The sequence below is a fragment of the Solanum stenotomum genome, chromosome 6, assembly GCF_019186545.1.
Source record: "Solanum stenotomum isolate F172 chromosome 6, ASM1918654v1, whole genome shotgun sequence".
NCBI lineage: Eukaryota > Viridiplantae > Streptophyta > Magnoliopsida > Solanales > Solanaceae > Solanum > Solanum stenotomum.
Window position 1 is genome coordinate 23,765,069 of NC_064287.1, and position 16,736 is coordinate 23,781,804.

A 16,736-nucleotide genomic window follows, 5' to 3' on the forward strand; every position below is an offset into this window, starting at 1 on the left:
GCCTTTGACTAATGTAAGAATGGATTCTGATGGCCTTCTTAAAAACTGTTAAAGTAAGATTATAGTAATTAGTAGCTAATAAGCATTAAGTATTGACTATAAAGAAAGTTAGAGGATAGGAGAGTGATATTACCGGAAGCATATGGCTTAACCTTGAATATGTCACCAAACATCAAGTTGATGCAATGAGCGGCACATGGAGTCCAATAAATGTGTGGGTACGCACCCATCATCATGCTTCCCGCTTTAACATTCTCACTAGCATTATCAGTGACAATTTGTACAACATTTTTCGGTCCAATTCTTTCAATAGTGCTTTCAAACAACTTGTACATTTTGGTGGAATCGGTAGATTCATTGCTAGCATCAATGGAACCAAGAAATACACTACCGATTGGAGAATTCACCAAAATATTGATGATCATTTTACCATTTTGTGCCGTCCATTTGTCCATCATAATGGAACATCCAAACTTTGTCCATTGCACTTTATGCTCATCAATAATTTTTTCCACTTTCTCCACCTCTTTTTTTAGGTGAGTAACTCTAACTTAATAGAATGTAGGAGGCTTCATTCCGGGGCCATGTTGTCCTACTGTCTCAATAAATTTATCGAATGATTTGTGATTGACACAATTAAAAGGGAGCCCCGCATCATACATCCATATTGCGAAAGCACTTACCGCACGCTCTCTTAGAATTTTTTTGTTTCATCAATTCCTCCTCCTTTTTCAAAGCCTCCTTTTTGTGTTGATTTCTGCGGAAAATAGAGATTCATAGGGCCTTTCGTCACATTCCGCGCAGTGGATGATGCACCTCCACTAGAAGATATCTTTGGAGTTTTGGAGGGAGGCATCATTTCCGCATATTTATCCATATCATCAACATCATCAATATCAATATACTCTTCCGGCTGCCTCACTTGAAATTTGGGATTATTAGTGATTTTATTTTGCATATAAGCCCTTACTTCTTCTCTAATCGCCGACGGACAAGCAGTACATTTTTTAACATTCTTGAAACCACCCACTAAATGTTGCTTGTGTCGAGTTATTCCACCGTTAAAAGTACTCCCACAAAAGTTACAATTAACTGAATCTTTCGTTGCTCCTTGAGTACCATAATTCCATCCAATGTCCCTCTTTTTGCTGGCATCCACCATTGAATTCAGTCAATTCACTATTTATGGACAAATGAATAAATAATTATAGAAGAATTTTTTTTTTTTTTTTTTAAAAAAAAATTATAGGCAGTAGCAGTGAAACGTGAACAATAAAACAGAGGAAAAAAACAGAGCTGTGAAGGCAGCTGTATCTCAAAAAGAAAGAAGCAACAGAAACGATACGAAAAAAGCAGAGAAAAAGAAATCTGAAGAAGAGAACTCAAGAAGAAGAAGAAAAAAAAGAGGTCACCTGGCAGCAACTCCTGCGATGAAGGAGGAGAAGAGACGCGAGGGGAAGAGGAGCAGCAACTCGATCGATTGAAGGTGGAGAAGAGATCGCAAGGAGAATGCGACTGAAAGTTTGAAAATAGAAAAAAAACCCTAATTTTGACTAATATTATTAAGTCAAATCTTTTTAAAAATTAAAAATCTAAAATGGCGCCGCCATTTACGTCGCCTTCTGGTCACCTTTTTGATGTCGCCATGCCTCAGTGTAGAATGGCGAGAATGGCTCGCCTCGCCTCGCCATATCGCCTTTGGCGAATGGCACTCGCCATTCATAACACTGGCTTAGCACTTGTTTTCTGAAAACTTACATCAGAGGAACAAGTGAACTATGACTGGATTTCTCTCTATTACATTGGACATGGGCATGTTTTTAGTTTGACAGGTCCAAAAAGAAAATGCTATCATGGAAGTACGTTGATCTTGAAGGTGATTACGTTTTAAAACATTATGTAGTTCTGCCGCCTTGTTCAATTTCTCACACAGATGAGGAATGTTAGCCCTAACAGAATAGTTCTTTTTGCCTGAGTTCAGGCAGGTATTGGAGAAGCTTGTGCTTCATTATTGTCCTTGGGGGTTCGCTAAATTGGCACAGGTTGAGGAACTTGTGTCTTAGATCACAAGTTTGAGCCCTGTGCCAAGCAAACTCAGTCCAATATTCAAGTGGAGAAGGGTAGACCCATCATACCTGAGCTACGGAGGTTGCGGTTGGCCCAAAGAGTTAGCTCCAGACAAATTTCTCAGTCAAAAATAAGAAGTTTGTTCTTCATTATTTTAGTCCACAAGTGGGTGAACACATATCTGCCCCTCCTTTCCCTTGCCAACAACACCCCCCCCCCCCTTCTTTTACAAATAAAAAGTTTGTGCATATATGCTAATTTCTGATCGAAAGTGAATTGGATGGACCTACATACCTCATAACATTGTTGTTCATAGCTTTGAAACACATCGATCAGTTGATTCTTTGACTGGGAAAAAGATGAATAGAACTCCCATGTATATCATATTCCTATATCGAAAATACTTCCTATGATTACATATCTGGAAGTGTTAATCTTTTTCTTTATTTATCTTTTTGTGCATGTGTTCATCTCTTTCTTTTTTTCTTTTTTCTCTTGGCCCCAACTATGTGAATGACTGCATTATTTCTTCTATTATGTTTTTAAGGTCTGATAAATGCTGGTGATATTGCAGGAAAATGTCAAAACAAAGCATCCTCAGTTGCTATATGAGTCAAAGTTGTATAGAATTTTGCAGGGAGGAAGTAATAGTTTCTCTGTGTTTTCTCTCCTTCAGATTTTGTTTTCATGAGTAATGGTACTAATTCTGATACTTCTGTTTTAGCTGGAATACCAAATGTGAGGTGGTACGGTGTGGAAGGAGATTACAATGTTCTAGTCATGGATTTGCTTGGACCCAGTCTTGAAGATTTATTTAATTTTTGCAGTAGGAAACTTTCCCTGAAGACAGTTCTGATGCTTGCAGATCAAATGGTAATAGTTAGTATAATGCTTCTTATTTAGTCTTAGTCTACCTAAACTTGTCGGTTACATGGCTATTCCATTTTTTACTGCAGATAAATCGCATTGAGTTTGTTCATTCTAAATCATTCTTGCATCGAGATATTAAACCAGACAATTTTCTTATGGGCTTGGGAAGGCGTGCAAATCAGGTCCGATATTTTGATTATTAATTTTTACTCTTTGTTATCACAATTTCCCAGGATTTATGTATTACTATAGTTTAGTTCGACTTAAAATGCAGGTCTACATAATAGACTTTGGTCTGGCCAAGAAGTACCGAGACACTTCAACTCACCAACACATACCTTACAGGTAACTTGATAGCTCCCATTTGTAAGAGCATTAGTGTTTGCAGTGACTGTTTGTTTTTGTTGAGAATATGTTACAGTATAGTTCATAGGAATTTCTCCCCTTGTCAAATTGTTCTTCTCCTTGATTTTAATAGGTGCAGAATCTTTTTTCAGTTTGCTTTAGAACTTCCATCTGAAGAGAAAAGACTGAGCAGATTATATACGTAAATTCCTACCTTTGGATATGATGAGGCAATTTGAAGAAAGTTTTTGTCAATTATGAAAGAAACAGATGTGAATTTTTTTTGCTCTAATTAGCAAAATGTAACACTCCAGCTGGGGATATGTGATAATTACAGATTGTGGCAGGTGTATGGATGATGCTAAGACAATTCGAAATGCATTTCTCTAAGATCTGTTATGTAACAAATGCATGTCTTGAAGTTACCCAATGCATGTCTTGGTGCTGCAAAAAATCTTATGATGGGAATATGTCTATTCCCATCTTTATTTTTAAGTGTCCCCAAGTTCTTTTCTGTATGAATGCACATGCATTTGTGTTTTGTATTTTATCTGTGCCTTATAAGATATTTTGCACTACAGAGAGAACAAAAACTTGACAGGCACTGCAAGATATGCTAGCATGAATACTCACCTTGGTATTGGTGAGTGTTCCTGTTATTTATATTTGTGTGCTTATTCTTTACCCCGTTGATCCAAATCCTGTAAAAAAAAGCGAAGACTCCCCTCAAGAAGATTTCGCTGAAAAGCATGGCGTGGATCGCCAACAGGTGTACAGCTCGAAACAATGCTGTATTTCTCACTTAATATGCTATTACTGTTGTTATAGAACAAAGCAGGAGAGATGATTTGGAATCTCTTGGATATGTACTGATGTACTTCCTAAGGGGAAGGTAAATTTTGCTGCAATTGCTTTCCTCATTGTTTTATTCAGCTTCTTTTGACATCTAGTTTATTGCAGTCTTCCTTGGCAAGGGCTGAAAGCAGGAACTAAGAAGCAGAAGTATGATAAAATTAGTGAAAAGAAGGTGTCAACATCTATTGAGGTAATTTATTTGCAAATTTGGTGATTGGATTTTCTTTAGACACATACATCTAAGGAGCATTGGTCTACAATTTTGCAGGCTTTATGCCGGGGTTATCCTAATGAATTTGCATCCTATTTCCATTATTGTCGTTCACTACGCTTTGAGGATAAACCAGATTATGCTTATCTGAAGAGAATATTTCGTGACCTCTTCATCCGCGAAGGTCTAAACGAATTTTGAAAGATTTTTTTTAGCTTTATCTGGTAATATGCAATGTAGGCTCCCCTTACACTTCTATGTGCATTGCAGGCTTTCAGTTTGACTATGTTTTTGATTGGACCATATTGAAATATCAGCAATCCCAAATCGCAGCTCCTCCTTCCCGACTTCTTGTAAGTGATGAAATATCGCTTTTTCTACATGTGTGCAGAGATTATATCTTATGATGGCTGCTTTTATTAGGGCACTGGTGCTGGAACCAGCTCAGGCATGCCCCCAGTTATCCCTAGTGCAGAAAGGCCGTCAGGTGATCTTCCAGTATCCTGTCCTTATTTTTGTATTCTAAAATTGAAGACATTGAGGTTTATTTTTATTGTCTGGCTTCGTCACTTACTGGTGAGCGTACTGGTGGAGACCTTCCTGTCTCTTCCATTTGGGATTTTCATTGTGCCTACTCTCAATAATTTGCAGGTGAGGAAGAAGGAAGACAACCAGCAGATGCTTCTCGAAGGAGATATTCTGGGCAGCTTGTAAATGCAGGAAGTTTGTCCAAGCAGAAAAGTCCTCTCAGAAATGATTCTACCAGCAAGGATGCTATGGTAAGTTAGTTGGATTAACTTAGATAAGATGGTAAGATTCTTAAATTCCGGAGCTTCTAGGATATAGATTAGTCCATAATTGATTTTCAGAGATCAGTCCATGATCAATTGTAGTGAATCCTTGAGTGTAAGTGTGCAAGTGTGTAACTGTCGTTTTGTTGAAGTGCTCTGCCAGTTCTAAAATAACGCTTGCTTCAGAATTCAGATGATTTGGACAAAGAATCTAGTTCTGTATTTCCTTAGTCCCAGGAAAAACAAAAGAAGATAATAGTGTTTCAAGTTGTTGATATGGAACTTGATATATGCTATATATGATAAGTGATCTTTTTTGCCACATTATGATGAATCGTCCAATTTTTCAGTTGCCAAGCTCCACTTTCCTGGGACGATCAAGTGGATCATTGCGGCGAGGTCTAGTGTCTGGCAGCCGTGAGACTTTCACTGTAGGAAATGACTCTGATCCTACACGTTCTCGAACGCCTGAGGCTAGTCCAGCGACCATGCACAAAATATCAAGTGGACAGAGAATCTCCCCTCTTGTTGGATCATCAGATCCTAAACATGCTTCATCTGGTCCTGGTGTGAAGAACTATGAATCCACACTTAAAGGAATTGAGAGCCTACATTTCGATGAGGAAGACAAGGGTCACTAATGATTGGAAACCCTTTCATCACATTCTTGTAAATTTCTGACTTGTGGTAGAATTGAGGCCCTGAAAGTAGATTTTTAAAAAAAAAGAATTTCGGGGTTGGAAATTAGGGATCTAGAGCGTGTGTTGGTGGCTATATATAAATAGATAGCTTTGAATGATGCTAATGCATAATGTGAGATGGTTTCAATACAAGCTCATTGTCGTGCATGTTTCAAAATTGTGCTATAAGATATCTCCTTGTCCAGATGATGTGAAAATGTATATTTAAATGGTCCGCAGTTATATTCTAGTTGAATGTCACTTGAGACTTCCCTTCAATTTATTTTTGCAACAAAGTGAAGCGTACGCCCATTCTACCATGGTAAGTTGAATGTGTGTGCCACCTTACTTGCAGCAAGTGAGATTTCTATGTGTCTGTCTATTGCTGGAGTTGGTAAAATGGGAATGCTAGAATGCCCTTTCTGAGGTCAGGATTACAAATTGACTCTCTAGTTATGTACGTTTTTTTTTTTTCTTTCTTCCCTAAGTATTACATTACAAATAATATAATTTGAAGTAAATGTGTCTAAGGGAGCAATAGTTCAATCTGCATTAGTAGAGATGGTTCAATCCACAAACTTTTAAACCGCCTCGTGTGACAATCTTGTTCAGCTACTTGAGGGTAAATCAATGTTCATAAGGCACTAAGCTACTGATGCTTAGTTAGGCGAGAAAGAGTTTCAAGTCATGTATATTAAATCAGTCCTGCATAATTTTCTTTTCTCCATTTTTTGATAATTAACCTCAACAACTTTTTCTAGCTAACATTTCAACAATTGTTTTTAATCGCTAATTAACCATTTCTAATTAATATTTCAACAACTAACAATCACGGGACTCGTCTAGTTTAAATTTAAATAAAAAGAAGTTAAAGTCAAAGTCAAAGTTTATATTTTTTATTTTTACCGACTACAAACATTTAATTTTCTTTGAATTCCTATTTGGTACCGCATAAACCCGCCCCGCATTAATTCACATTTGTTAATGCGACCGACTGCAACCAAAATTCACATTTGTTGAACTTAGCAAATAGTTGGCGATCTTTGAGGGTTTGCATAACAACTCTCAGATGAGTCGCATGCTCTTCAACACTTTGTTCATTAAGTCCATGAAAGTTACAGGAGAATTTATTAGTCCGAGAGACATAACTACAAATTCATAGTGACCATACTGAGTCCTGAAGGCTGTCTTCCGGATGTCACTATCTCCAACTCTGAGCTAATGATAGTCAAATCTGAGGTCTATCTTAGAAAAGCAACCATCACCTTGAAGTTGGTCGAACAAGTCATCAATCCTGGGGATGGGATACTTATTCTTGATTGTNGACACACAGAAGGCAAGACACAAAAATGACCAAGAGGGTCATTACATGCACATTCTGAGAGAACTGTTTTTTTTTTACGAACAACACTGGAGCACCCCATGGAGAGATATTGGGTCTGATGAAGCCTTTATCTAGAAGGTCTTTCAACTGATCTTTCAATTCCTTAATCTCAACTGGAGAAATTCTGTAAGGAGGAATCAAAATAGGCTGGGTATCTGGAAAAAGATCTATTTCAAAGTCAATTTCCCTTTCGAGATGAACTCCGGAAGATCTTCTAGAAACACTTCTGGAAACTCATTTACTACTGGGACTGACTCAAGATTTGGGGTTTTGGAGTTTGAATCCTTAACCTGAACAAGATGATAGATATACCCTTTAGGGATCATTTTCCTAACCTTAAGGTACGAGATAAACCAACCTACATGTACTGAGTTACTACCCTTCCAGTATAAGACTGGCTTGTTTGGAAACTGAAGACTAATGATCCTAGTCCTACAATCGACTGAGGCATAACAAAAATGTAACCAATCCATGCCTAGAATGATATCAAAACCTACCATTTCTAACTCTACAAGGTCTGGTGATGTGACTTTCTGAGAAACGGTGACAGGGAAATTTCTGCATACCCGTCTAGCTATAATTGGGTCACCAACTAGAGTAGAGACTGAGAAGGGTTTTGAGAGAGTTTCTGGACTGACAAAGAAGTTTACTGCTATGTATGGACTTATAAAGAAAGTGTAGCCCTGGGATATAACAATGCATAAACATCTAAATGGAAGACTTGTAAAGTACCAATGACAACATTAGGAGAATCATCTTTGTCCTGGCGAGCCTGAAGAGAATACAACCTGCTCTAGCACTGACCACCACTTGTACTAGACGAGGCACCCTGCTGAGTGGGGTGACCTGCTCTCGTTGCTGAAGTTGTAGACTGAGCCCTGTTAATGTTACCTCTTTATCCTTGCCTGGCAGAAGGGAAATCCTTCAGCCTATGATCAGACTGACCACACCCAAAGCACCCCTCTCAACCTGCAAGACACTCGCCAAGATGGTTCTTACCACACTTCTGAGAAGATGGAAAAGTCCTATTACCTGAAGCACTCCCCTGAGACTTAGAGCCTGATGCCCTCCTTTTTTGATCCTGTCAAAACCTGGGGAATGGAACACTAGATGATGAAGGCGTTTGGGGCTGTAGACCTATGCTAAAATTGTGAGCGATTTACATCGCTCGACCTATGCTGAGAGTATTCATAGTTGCCTGTTCTAACCTTTGTTATCATTGGCCAGTTCCTTTAGCTTACCTCCCTCAACCTGATGAGCATGGGTCATCAGTCTGGAGATATCCATATCCCCTAATAGCATAGCATTCCTGCACTCGGTCTTCACCAAATTGGATACTCCAAATAAGAACTTGCTCATATGTGCTCTCGAATCGACAATCATATGTGGAGCATACCTGGAGAGTTGAGTAAAATTTAGCATGTATAACTCTACCTTAAGTTCTTAAACTCCTGAGCCTTAGCCTCCCTCAACTCTATCGGGAAGAACCTGTCCAGAAAAGCTCTAATAAAATAATCTTACGTCAGAGGAGTTACAACTGCACCCTTGTTTTTTTCCACTGCGTGAACCAGATATGAGCCATATCCTTAAGTTGATAGGATGCTAGCTCAACACTATCAGTACCAGCCACTTGCATTACCTCAAGAATCTTCTTAACCTCATCAGTGAAGTTCTGTGGGTCCTCACAAACCTTCGACCATAGAAACTATGGCGGATTCATACGAACAAAGTCTCGAACCCTGGCTGCAGCTGATCCACCAGTGGGGTTTGCAGGAAATGAGGCCTACTGATTGGTCTGGTTGGCTTGAGCCAATAGCTGGATCGCATTATGGAACTCTACATTCGTACCTCATGGTTTGGGTTTGAAGGAACTACATTAGCATTGCGTGCGTTAACATTTCATGTGTTAGCTCTCCGAGGAGGCATGATCTGAAACGTATAACGATGGATTAGAAAGGAGAAGTTGAATCACACTTAATCGCACGAAAAATATAGCAATGAAGTGAAGTTTTTCTTAGAACACTTTGTAGCCTCCCCCTCATATGTGTGACACGCTTCACACTCATGAAAGAGACTCTACTTAGTGCGGCGTCCAGACACCCTAGGACTCTTGAACCTAATGCTCTGATACCAAGTTTGTCATGCCCCGAGGCTACCCCCTAGATGTAACACGAGACTTAGGATCACAAGTGACCCCAAGCTAACCCTGAGTCTAATATATCACAAGCATACTTAAATATAACTAAGAAAGCGAAAGCATAACTGTAAAGTGAGTCAAAACTAAAAGAACCCCAAGTGAGGATTTGACTGAAAATCCATGGGAAACAACCCAAAACAACTGAATACTAACTCTATGTCTGAAAGCCTCTAATACTGATGAGCTACTGGGATAAGTCACCAGCTAACTCTAAAGATACTGAAGGACTGATAATAAGCTAACTAAACCAACAACATAAAGAAACATCCTCGAACTATGAGGGCTCACCACTAAAGTTACTGATTATGGGCTGGAAGTCGATCTAAACGTGATCTGGATGCTGAGCGCATGAACCTACATCATACAATGGTGTAGTGCAAAAGTATGCGTCGGTACTTTGAATCTACTGAGCATGCAGGATATAGATACTAAGCTGAACAATATAAACTGAACATAGGAATAAGTTGTACTGAAGTAAAGCTGAAAACTGAAAACTGAAAACTGAACTAGATGCAATGACCAAGTACTAATCATGAAGATGACATGCTGAATTGAATACTGAAGTAAATGTTGATAACATGGTCAATGCAATAAGAGTATGACCGTGGGAGCTACTATTAACTGACATAAATCACGTGAGCTAAACCTGGAGTCCGATGTATACACCCCAACGAGAGGATCCAATATACCTTATCAGGGGTATAAAGGCATGACTGTTGTGTGATCAATAAAAAATGATGCCCAACAGAGGGGACTTCTAAACCTACGTTGGCACACAGTTCTAAGACTTTGAGGGTATGTTGAACCCGAGTCCAAGTTGGTGCTAACTCTACTCCCAACTGAATATGTATAGCTAAAATGCACTGAAATATTGAGTAGCTCAAAATACTGATATGCTATCTGAGAATGCAACATCTATATATGAAATTCGAATTCTGAAGCATGATTTTCTAACTGATCTGCCTAGCAATTATAATTCATGAAATATTGATAGTTAATACAAGCTAGGTTTCTGAGTTCTATACATGGGGATATGCAAATTTTCCAAGAAACAGGTTATTTAGATCGTGGAAACTATAGCAGCTAAAATCACAACGAATCTCCAAGGTTTTGAAAACCCTAGGTCTGAACAATTTATGAGAAATTGAAGAACTGACTGAATTCTAGAGACCTAATGGGAAAAAGGAACCCACTAGTGAAATCCCACATACCTGGTGACGAAAACTATGTAGAAATCCTTTGGATTTCGGGGCTGAACTCGAAGAAACCCTTTGCTTGTTCTAAGGAGAAAATGTCGCCTCTTTATATTCTTTTCTTTCTAAGTAAGATGATTTTAAGAGAATGAGGATTTTAGGTAGTTTCCGACTAGTTTACTAAGCTTAGACTGGGTAAAATGACGTAGTTTAAGTACCATATGCATAGGGGAAAAGACCAATGCCACCCTGACTTAAATGCTGCCGAAGTGATTTCAAGAAGGGCTTTGCGGGCCGTCTAAGGCATGATGGCCCATCTAGCAGCTCGTGAAGATGCCCTGCCCGACATGGCTTCACTAAAATGAGTAACTTTTTACTCTGGGCTCGAAATTATGCAAACTTAGTGGCGTTGAAAATAGGACTCAAAAAACTTTTAATTTGATAGGTTATGGGATACCTAAATCATTTTTTTTCTAAAAGATATGATCGTTTGAAGTTGACCCAAATCTCAAAGTCTGTCAAGCCTCTTTCACGAGCCACTTCACTGCTCGTGTGAAGCTCCATGGACCATCTAGTGGTCCGTAGTCCTTCAGAGTATCCATGGTGGTTATGTGTCTCCTTCAAGGGCCACTTCACAACCCGTGTGGAGCTCCACAGACTGTCTAGTGGTCTGTGGTCTTTCACAATTTGTTGGGTGCACAACCACGAGCAGGGTGACGGATCGTGGTCCTCTTACGGCTCGTTGACCCCTCCGTGGTTTGGCTTCTCTCTTGTTCAATCTTAGTTCAGATTTTTGAGGTGTTACAATAGGGATCTTGTACGTTGAGATAGTAGTTAGACAAGCAATATACAATAAATTGGGGAATTGCACATATCAGTCAATATTATTATAGTAAAATGATTATTAGTTGAATTAATCAATCCTATATCATAATAAATGAGTCGATTTTAATTCAATTCAAGACTACAAATTAGATTTAATAGTGACTTTATACATTGAGATAGTTATTAGACAAGTAATGTGCAATCAATTGATCGAGCAATTGCACATGTAAGCCGATTTTAATTGATAAATAGAATAGTGTTAGTCTAATTTTACACTAAAAGTTAGATCTAATAGATATTTTAATTAACTATGTTGTAGCAAATTAGCTACTTGCTAGGACAACTATAGTAATTGATGTAACATATATACATCAGGAAGTTCTCTACTTGCTAGGTCCACTATAGCAACTATTGTAAAATATATCAACATGTTATCTACTTGTTGAGACTTTTGTAGCAATTGTTGTAACATACATCAACAAGTTCGCTATTTGCTGAATTTTATTTATCAATTTAGTGAGTTGTGAGTTGTCTAGAAGTTGCTAAATTTTTAGTTAGTTGTTATAGTAAATTGATTATTAGTTAGATGGTATTAATTTATATTAAGTTAGACTTAGGATGTAACTCTCCTAGTGTTGCTAAAATTTTTATAGCAATTAAATTATTGTAAACTGTTGTAGTAAATTAGTTCATCTGTTGTTATTAATGTAAACTGCTGCAATAATTGGTAACAAGAGCATTCACTAACAGAAGTACCCAAACAACAACAATAACGACAAGTGAGACAAAGTTCACAAACAACAAGTAAAAGCGAGTGTTTTTATGAAGCATTTCTCTCGGAGCATGTAGTTCTTTTGTACCGAACCCTTTTGCATATGAAATATTTATTCTTTTTTGTTGAAAATGATTCTCCGATACCCGTTCGCCTCTTATTTGCCTTTCTTCCCAACTTTCTTGGTTCAACATATGGAGGAGGTATTTCCCTTTTCTAAAATTTCAATGGTGGGACGGGTTTAATTTCCTCCAAGTATGTAAAAGATATGTCTCTACCTTATAATATGAAGAAGATTATTTATAAATCTATCTCCCATAGTCTTCACCATATTGAGAGTGGCGCTGCCATAGCATGTGGATAAGGTATCTTGTCAAGATCAAAGACTCTACAAGTATAATAAGATATGCAATGTAAATCGACCGCAACTGCATCATGACCAGAAATAACATATTTGTAGCTAGCAGTTTGATGAATCAATAAATTGTTCCAATATTAACATTTTTTGCAATGACCCCTTCTATTGAAGGAACAAAGATAGTTGGTGTATTGTGGAATTCCATACGTCTTTAATGAAATTTTTCTTCAAACTTCTTATTCATTTTATCCAATAGAGCAAAAATGAAAAATTCTTTTTCATCAACACACAGTGCGTTAATTGACTCAGCAATGTTTGATGTCATGATATTAAATCTGAAAAATAAAAAATAAATATTTTATAATTTAAAGATATTTAAATTTGCATTTGTTTCATCTGTTACTGCAATAAATTTTACAGTTGCTACTGCAGATGCATCAAATGTAGCAGTTGTTGTAAATTACTACACCTCAAATATGTCAAGCTCTACAAATATATAAAAATAATAACAATAAAGTATACATGTTTCCCGGAAAGAATACCCTACTCCATCTGTGAAATTCAACGTGTTCAAGATGTGCGATGACCCCCAGAACCATATCTATGATTTGATTGAAGTGATCATTGAATTCATCTTCACTATATGCTTGTGCTTCTTTATAAAACTGGTAGATGATTTTTCCATTGTGAAAATTTCGGATATTTTCTTCGAGGTGCCACATGCAACATCCATAATGAGCTAAAGGGTAGGCAATTGGAATTATTTTTTTAATGCTCGGCGATCAGAAATTATGCAAAATTCAGGGGTATCATCTACAAAGTTGCTCATTTGCAAAAAAAAAGAAAATACCGATATGAGGCATCGCACTTAGAATCAACAACACAAAAAGCTACTGAAGAAATACGTTTCTCTACATCTGGTGCAACAACAAATAACAACACTCCACTGTACATTTCTTTAAAAAATGTTCCATCGACAACTATGACTTTTCTTATTTGCCTAAAATAAAGAATTCAAGCCCATATAGTCATAAAAAAATACTCGAACTTGCTATTTTCATCAAGCTTCAATGATATCTTAGTTTCCGTATTTATTATGCTAATCATATAATGATATGTATCCATGCTCATGTGTTCCCCTAATCAAAGACTTTGCAATCTTGATTCCCTTCCAAATTTTTCAATAACTTATTTTACAGCTCAATTCCACACGGATTGAAGTCTTCATATCTTTTATGGGTGGGATTTTACCCTTGGAAAACTTATCTTTGAAGTATTCACTAATGACTTTTGTTGTAGCATGTGAATTATGGCTCGTAAGATGTTGAGAACCACTTGTGTGAAACATTTCATTCTTAACCTTTCAGAACTTTTAAGCTCTACAGCTCTTAACCATCACTTGCATTTGGGATGTACACACTTGACTCTATACACCAAACGCGTGTTTATCATTTTTTAAAATCTCAAATCTTTCTTCACACAAGCATTTTTAATGCAATAGCCAGAACTTGCTTATTTATTAATGGCATACCATTATAGAAATTTGTTTCGTCATCTTGAACACGATTCAATTGTGTTGATTGTGTTATCGACGTATTAAAGACAACTTCTGGAGTAGGTGCAGTCTGTTCACCTTCATTTGCTTGCGAACCTTCACCATTTAACACTTGTTGATTTTGAGATGTATTGTGGTTCTCTACCACTCTTTCAACCACATTTATCCTTAAAATAGGTGTAGCTTCATCTTCCAAATAAGTAAACAAACTAGCTTGATTTTTTAATCCTAAAAATAGCCGCGCTCTTCTCTTCACTACAAGTGTGAATGTAAGTGATGACAATATCTGACAACTCACAACCTAACTCACATTTGATAATGATTTCTTTCAAAGAATTATCATATGCGACATCTTGATGCACAATCATTGTTATTGTCTCGATCGATTCTTTACCCTTCCAACACCAAATAAAATGATTGTTGGATCGACTCATTCACCATGAAAATCAACCCCAAACGTTATTTTGTCCCCCATTAATGATATTGAAGGTACATGAAGATAATATGGTTTAAAAAAATTAAAATTAGTCATGATTTAAAATTAAAATACAACAATTGCTGGATTTTATTCAGCAACTGCTTTATTAGTTGAAGCAACATGTGCAATAGTAGCTATAGATTATTCAGCAACTACTGCATACGTTTCGTCAGCTAAATATGTTGCAGCAACTGTTGAATAAATGCAGCAACTACTGAAACATAGTCAACAATTGTATTTCCTTCAGCCGTTGTTGAAAAAATATCTAAGCTATTATTGCTCATTTTCCAGCAACTACTTGATCTATTTCAGAACCTGCTGCAACATTGCTGAAACGATAGAAATAACTGAAAAATAGCTCACATGAAAAATGCACACAAAATTAAATGAATTTACTTATCAAAATGATTAAAAATCACTTCTCAAATAATTCCCAAGCTACACAAACAATGGTTAGTCCAGAAATTGAGAAAAAATGTTATGTTTTCCTCTTCATTTTTTCAAAAAACAACTCAACTTTCATTTCAAAAGTAACATCAACACCAACATGAGAAACACGAGTGAGAGAAGAAGAACGGAGCCGAGAGAGAGGAGGAAGAAGAAGAAAAGCGCGGATAATCCAGAAGAAGAAAGAGAGGCAGGTTCTTCCTCCACAATTAGAAAATTAGGATTAATTTATTTGAAAGATTGGAAGTGTAAATAAAAAAAACTAACATTAAATCCTAATCATAAACTTGTTAGCTACCCTCAATTCTTAAAATTTGAGTCATTTTTTTTATATTTTAAAACCTTTTTGTCACCCTTAAATGATTTGACGTGTACACACGTACAAAGTTGTACACCAAAATGTAGGTAGACAAAAACTAATATTCATAGTTTCTCCCAACGCAATTGATATCTAGACCTAATATGCATAATTTCCAAAATTTATAAACACTACTTTCTCCGTTCATATTTATATGTCGTCCTTACAAAAAATAGATATTTCTTAATATCACCTCCGTTCCATATTAGTATATCATCTTAGTAAAAGTAGTTGTGTCATATTAGTTGTCTAACTTACTAAATCAAGAAAACATTAATTAAATTTTTCCTATAATACTCTTGCAATTATATTTTGAAAAGTGTTCACATTTTTTTGTAAAATTTCCATGAAATTTTTCAAGGGATGAACTAGAAAAATTATCTTCTTATATATAATTTCTCAATACATATTAATTTTTCTCCACTGACGGTTGACAAGAAAATTACACCGTCAATTTATTTTTAGAAATACTTATTTATATTAATATATTGACATATTATTAATAATTAAATAAAAATAACAAAAAAAATATTATATGGTAACTTGGCCTCTAAATTTAATTATAGTAGTTTGTTTAGGATTCTTATTTAGTTGCCAAAAAAAAAAGAAAGATTTTCCACCGCTTTCTCTTGTCCTCATTATTTTCACCTCGTTCTCCTCTCTTCCTAGTTCATTCAATCAACAATACAAAAATATTTGAGCGCTATTTCAATAAAAAATAAAAAATCTATAAATTGTGTTTTAAAAAATAAAAATAAAAAGAGAAGCTGAAAAATCATTAATGTGAAAATATAATAATCAAATTAAGAAAAATAACTATTTCTAAAAATAAATTGATGGTGTAATTTCTTGTCCACGTAGTTAATAGAAATATACGTGTAAAAAGGAAAGATATCAACTAATATGGAACAGAGAGAGTTTGTCATTTCATAAAACCAATATATAAACAACTTTACTCTTTCTATTTTATCCTTGAGAGTTGTTAACCTTGAAAGTATGAATTTGATGAATATAGAAAAATTGGTTAATTCATGTGCATTGATCAATTTATTGAAAAGTTAAGTTCTAGAGATGACTAAATAAAGGTATAATTAGGGGTGTTCGTGGTTCGGTTTGGATCGGTTATTGGTTAAAATAAAAACCAAACCAATCTAGTTGATTTTTTAAATATCTAAAACCAAACGAAAAAAATAACCGTTGATTTGGTTATTGATAGTTTGGTTCGGTTCGGTTCAGTTTTTTTGGGTTTTTTTTCAGTTTGAAAGTAATAAATTTTTGAGGACATACGTATCTTGATAGACACAAACACCTAGTACATGAACAATCCACTGAAAAATCATTGTTGGTTCA

General features: G+C 36.2%; 1 protein-coding gene across 1 annotated transcript in view; it reads left to right on the top strand.

The window, feature by feature from the left end:
* Window positions 1-5,836, top strand: part of LOC125867130 (casein kinase 1-like protein 1) — a 15,356-nt gene extending 9,520 nt beyond the window's left edge. Inside the window, exons 3-14 of the mRNA XM_049547557.1 lie at window positions 2,642-2,711; window positions 2,792-2,940; window positions 3,024-3,119; window positions 3,212-3,282; window positions 3,864-3,925; window positions 4,111-4,174; window positions 4,243-4,327; window positions 4,406-4,532; window positions 4,619-4,701; window positions 4,772-4,835; window positions 5,000-5,127; window positions 5,490-5,836. Of these exons, the coding sequence (XP_049403514.1) occupies window positions 2,642-2,711; window positions 2,792-2,940; window positions 3,024-3,119; window positions 3,212-3,282; window positions 3,864-3,925; window positions 4,111-4,174; window positions 4,243-4,327; window positions 4,406-4,532; window positions 4,619-4,701; window positions 4,772-4,835; window positions 5,000-5,127; window positions 5,490-5,780 (1,290 nt within the window). The 3' untranslated portion in view covers window positions 5,781-5,836. The remainder of the gene's footprint in view (window positions 1-2,641; window positions 2,712-2,791; window positions 2,941-3,023; window positions 3,120-3,211; window positions 3,283-3,863; window positions 3,926-4,110; window positions 4,175-4,242; window positions 4,328-4,405; window positions 4,533-4,618; window positions 4,702-4,771; window positions 4,836-4,999; window positions 5,128-5,489) is intronic.
* The last annotated feature ends 10,900 nt before the right edge of the window (window positions 5,837-16,736 follow it).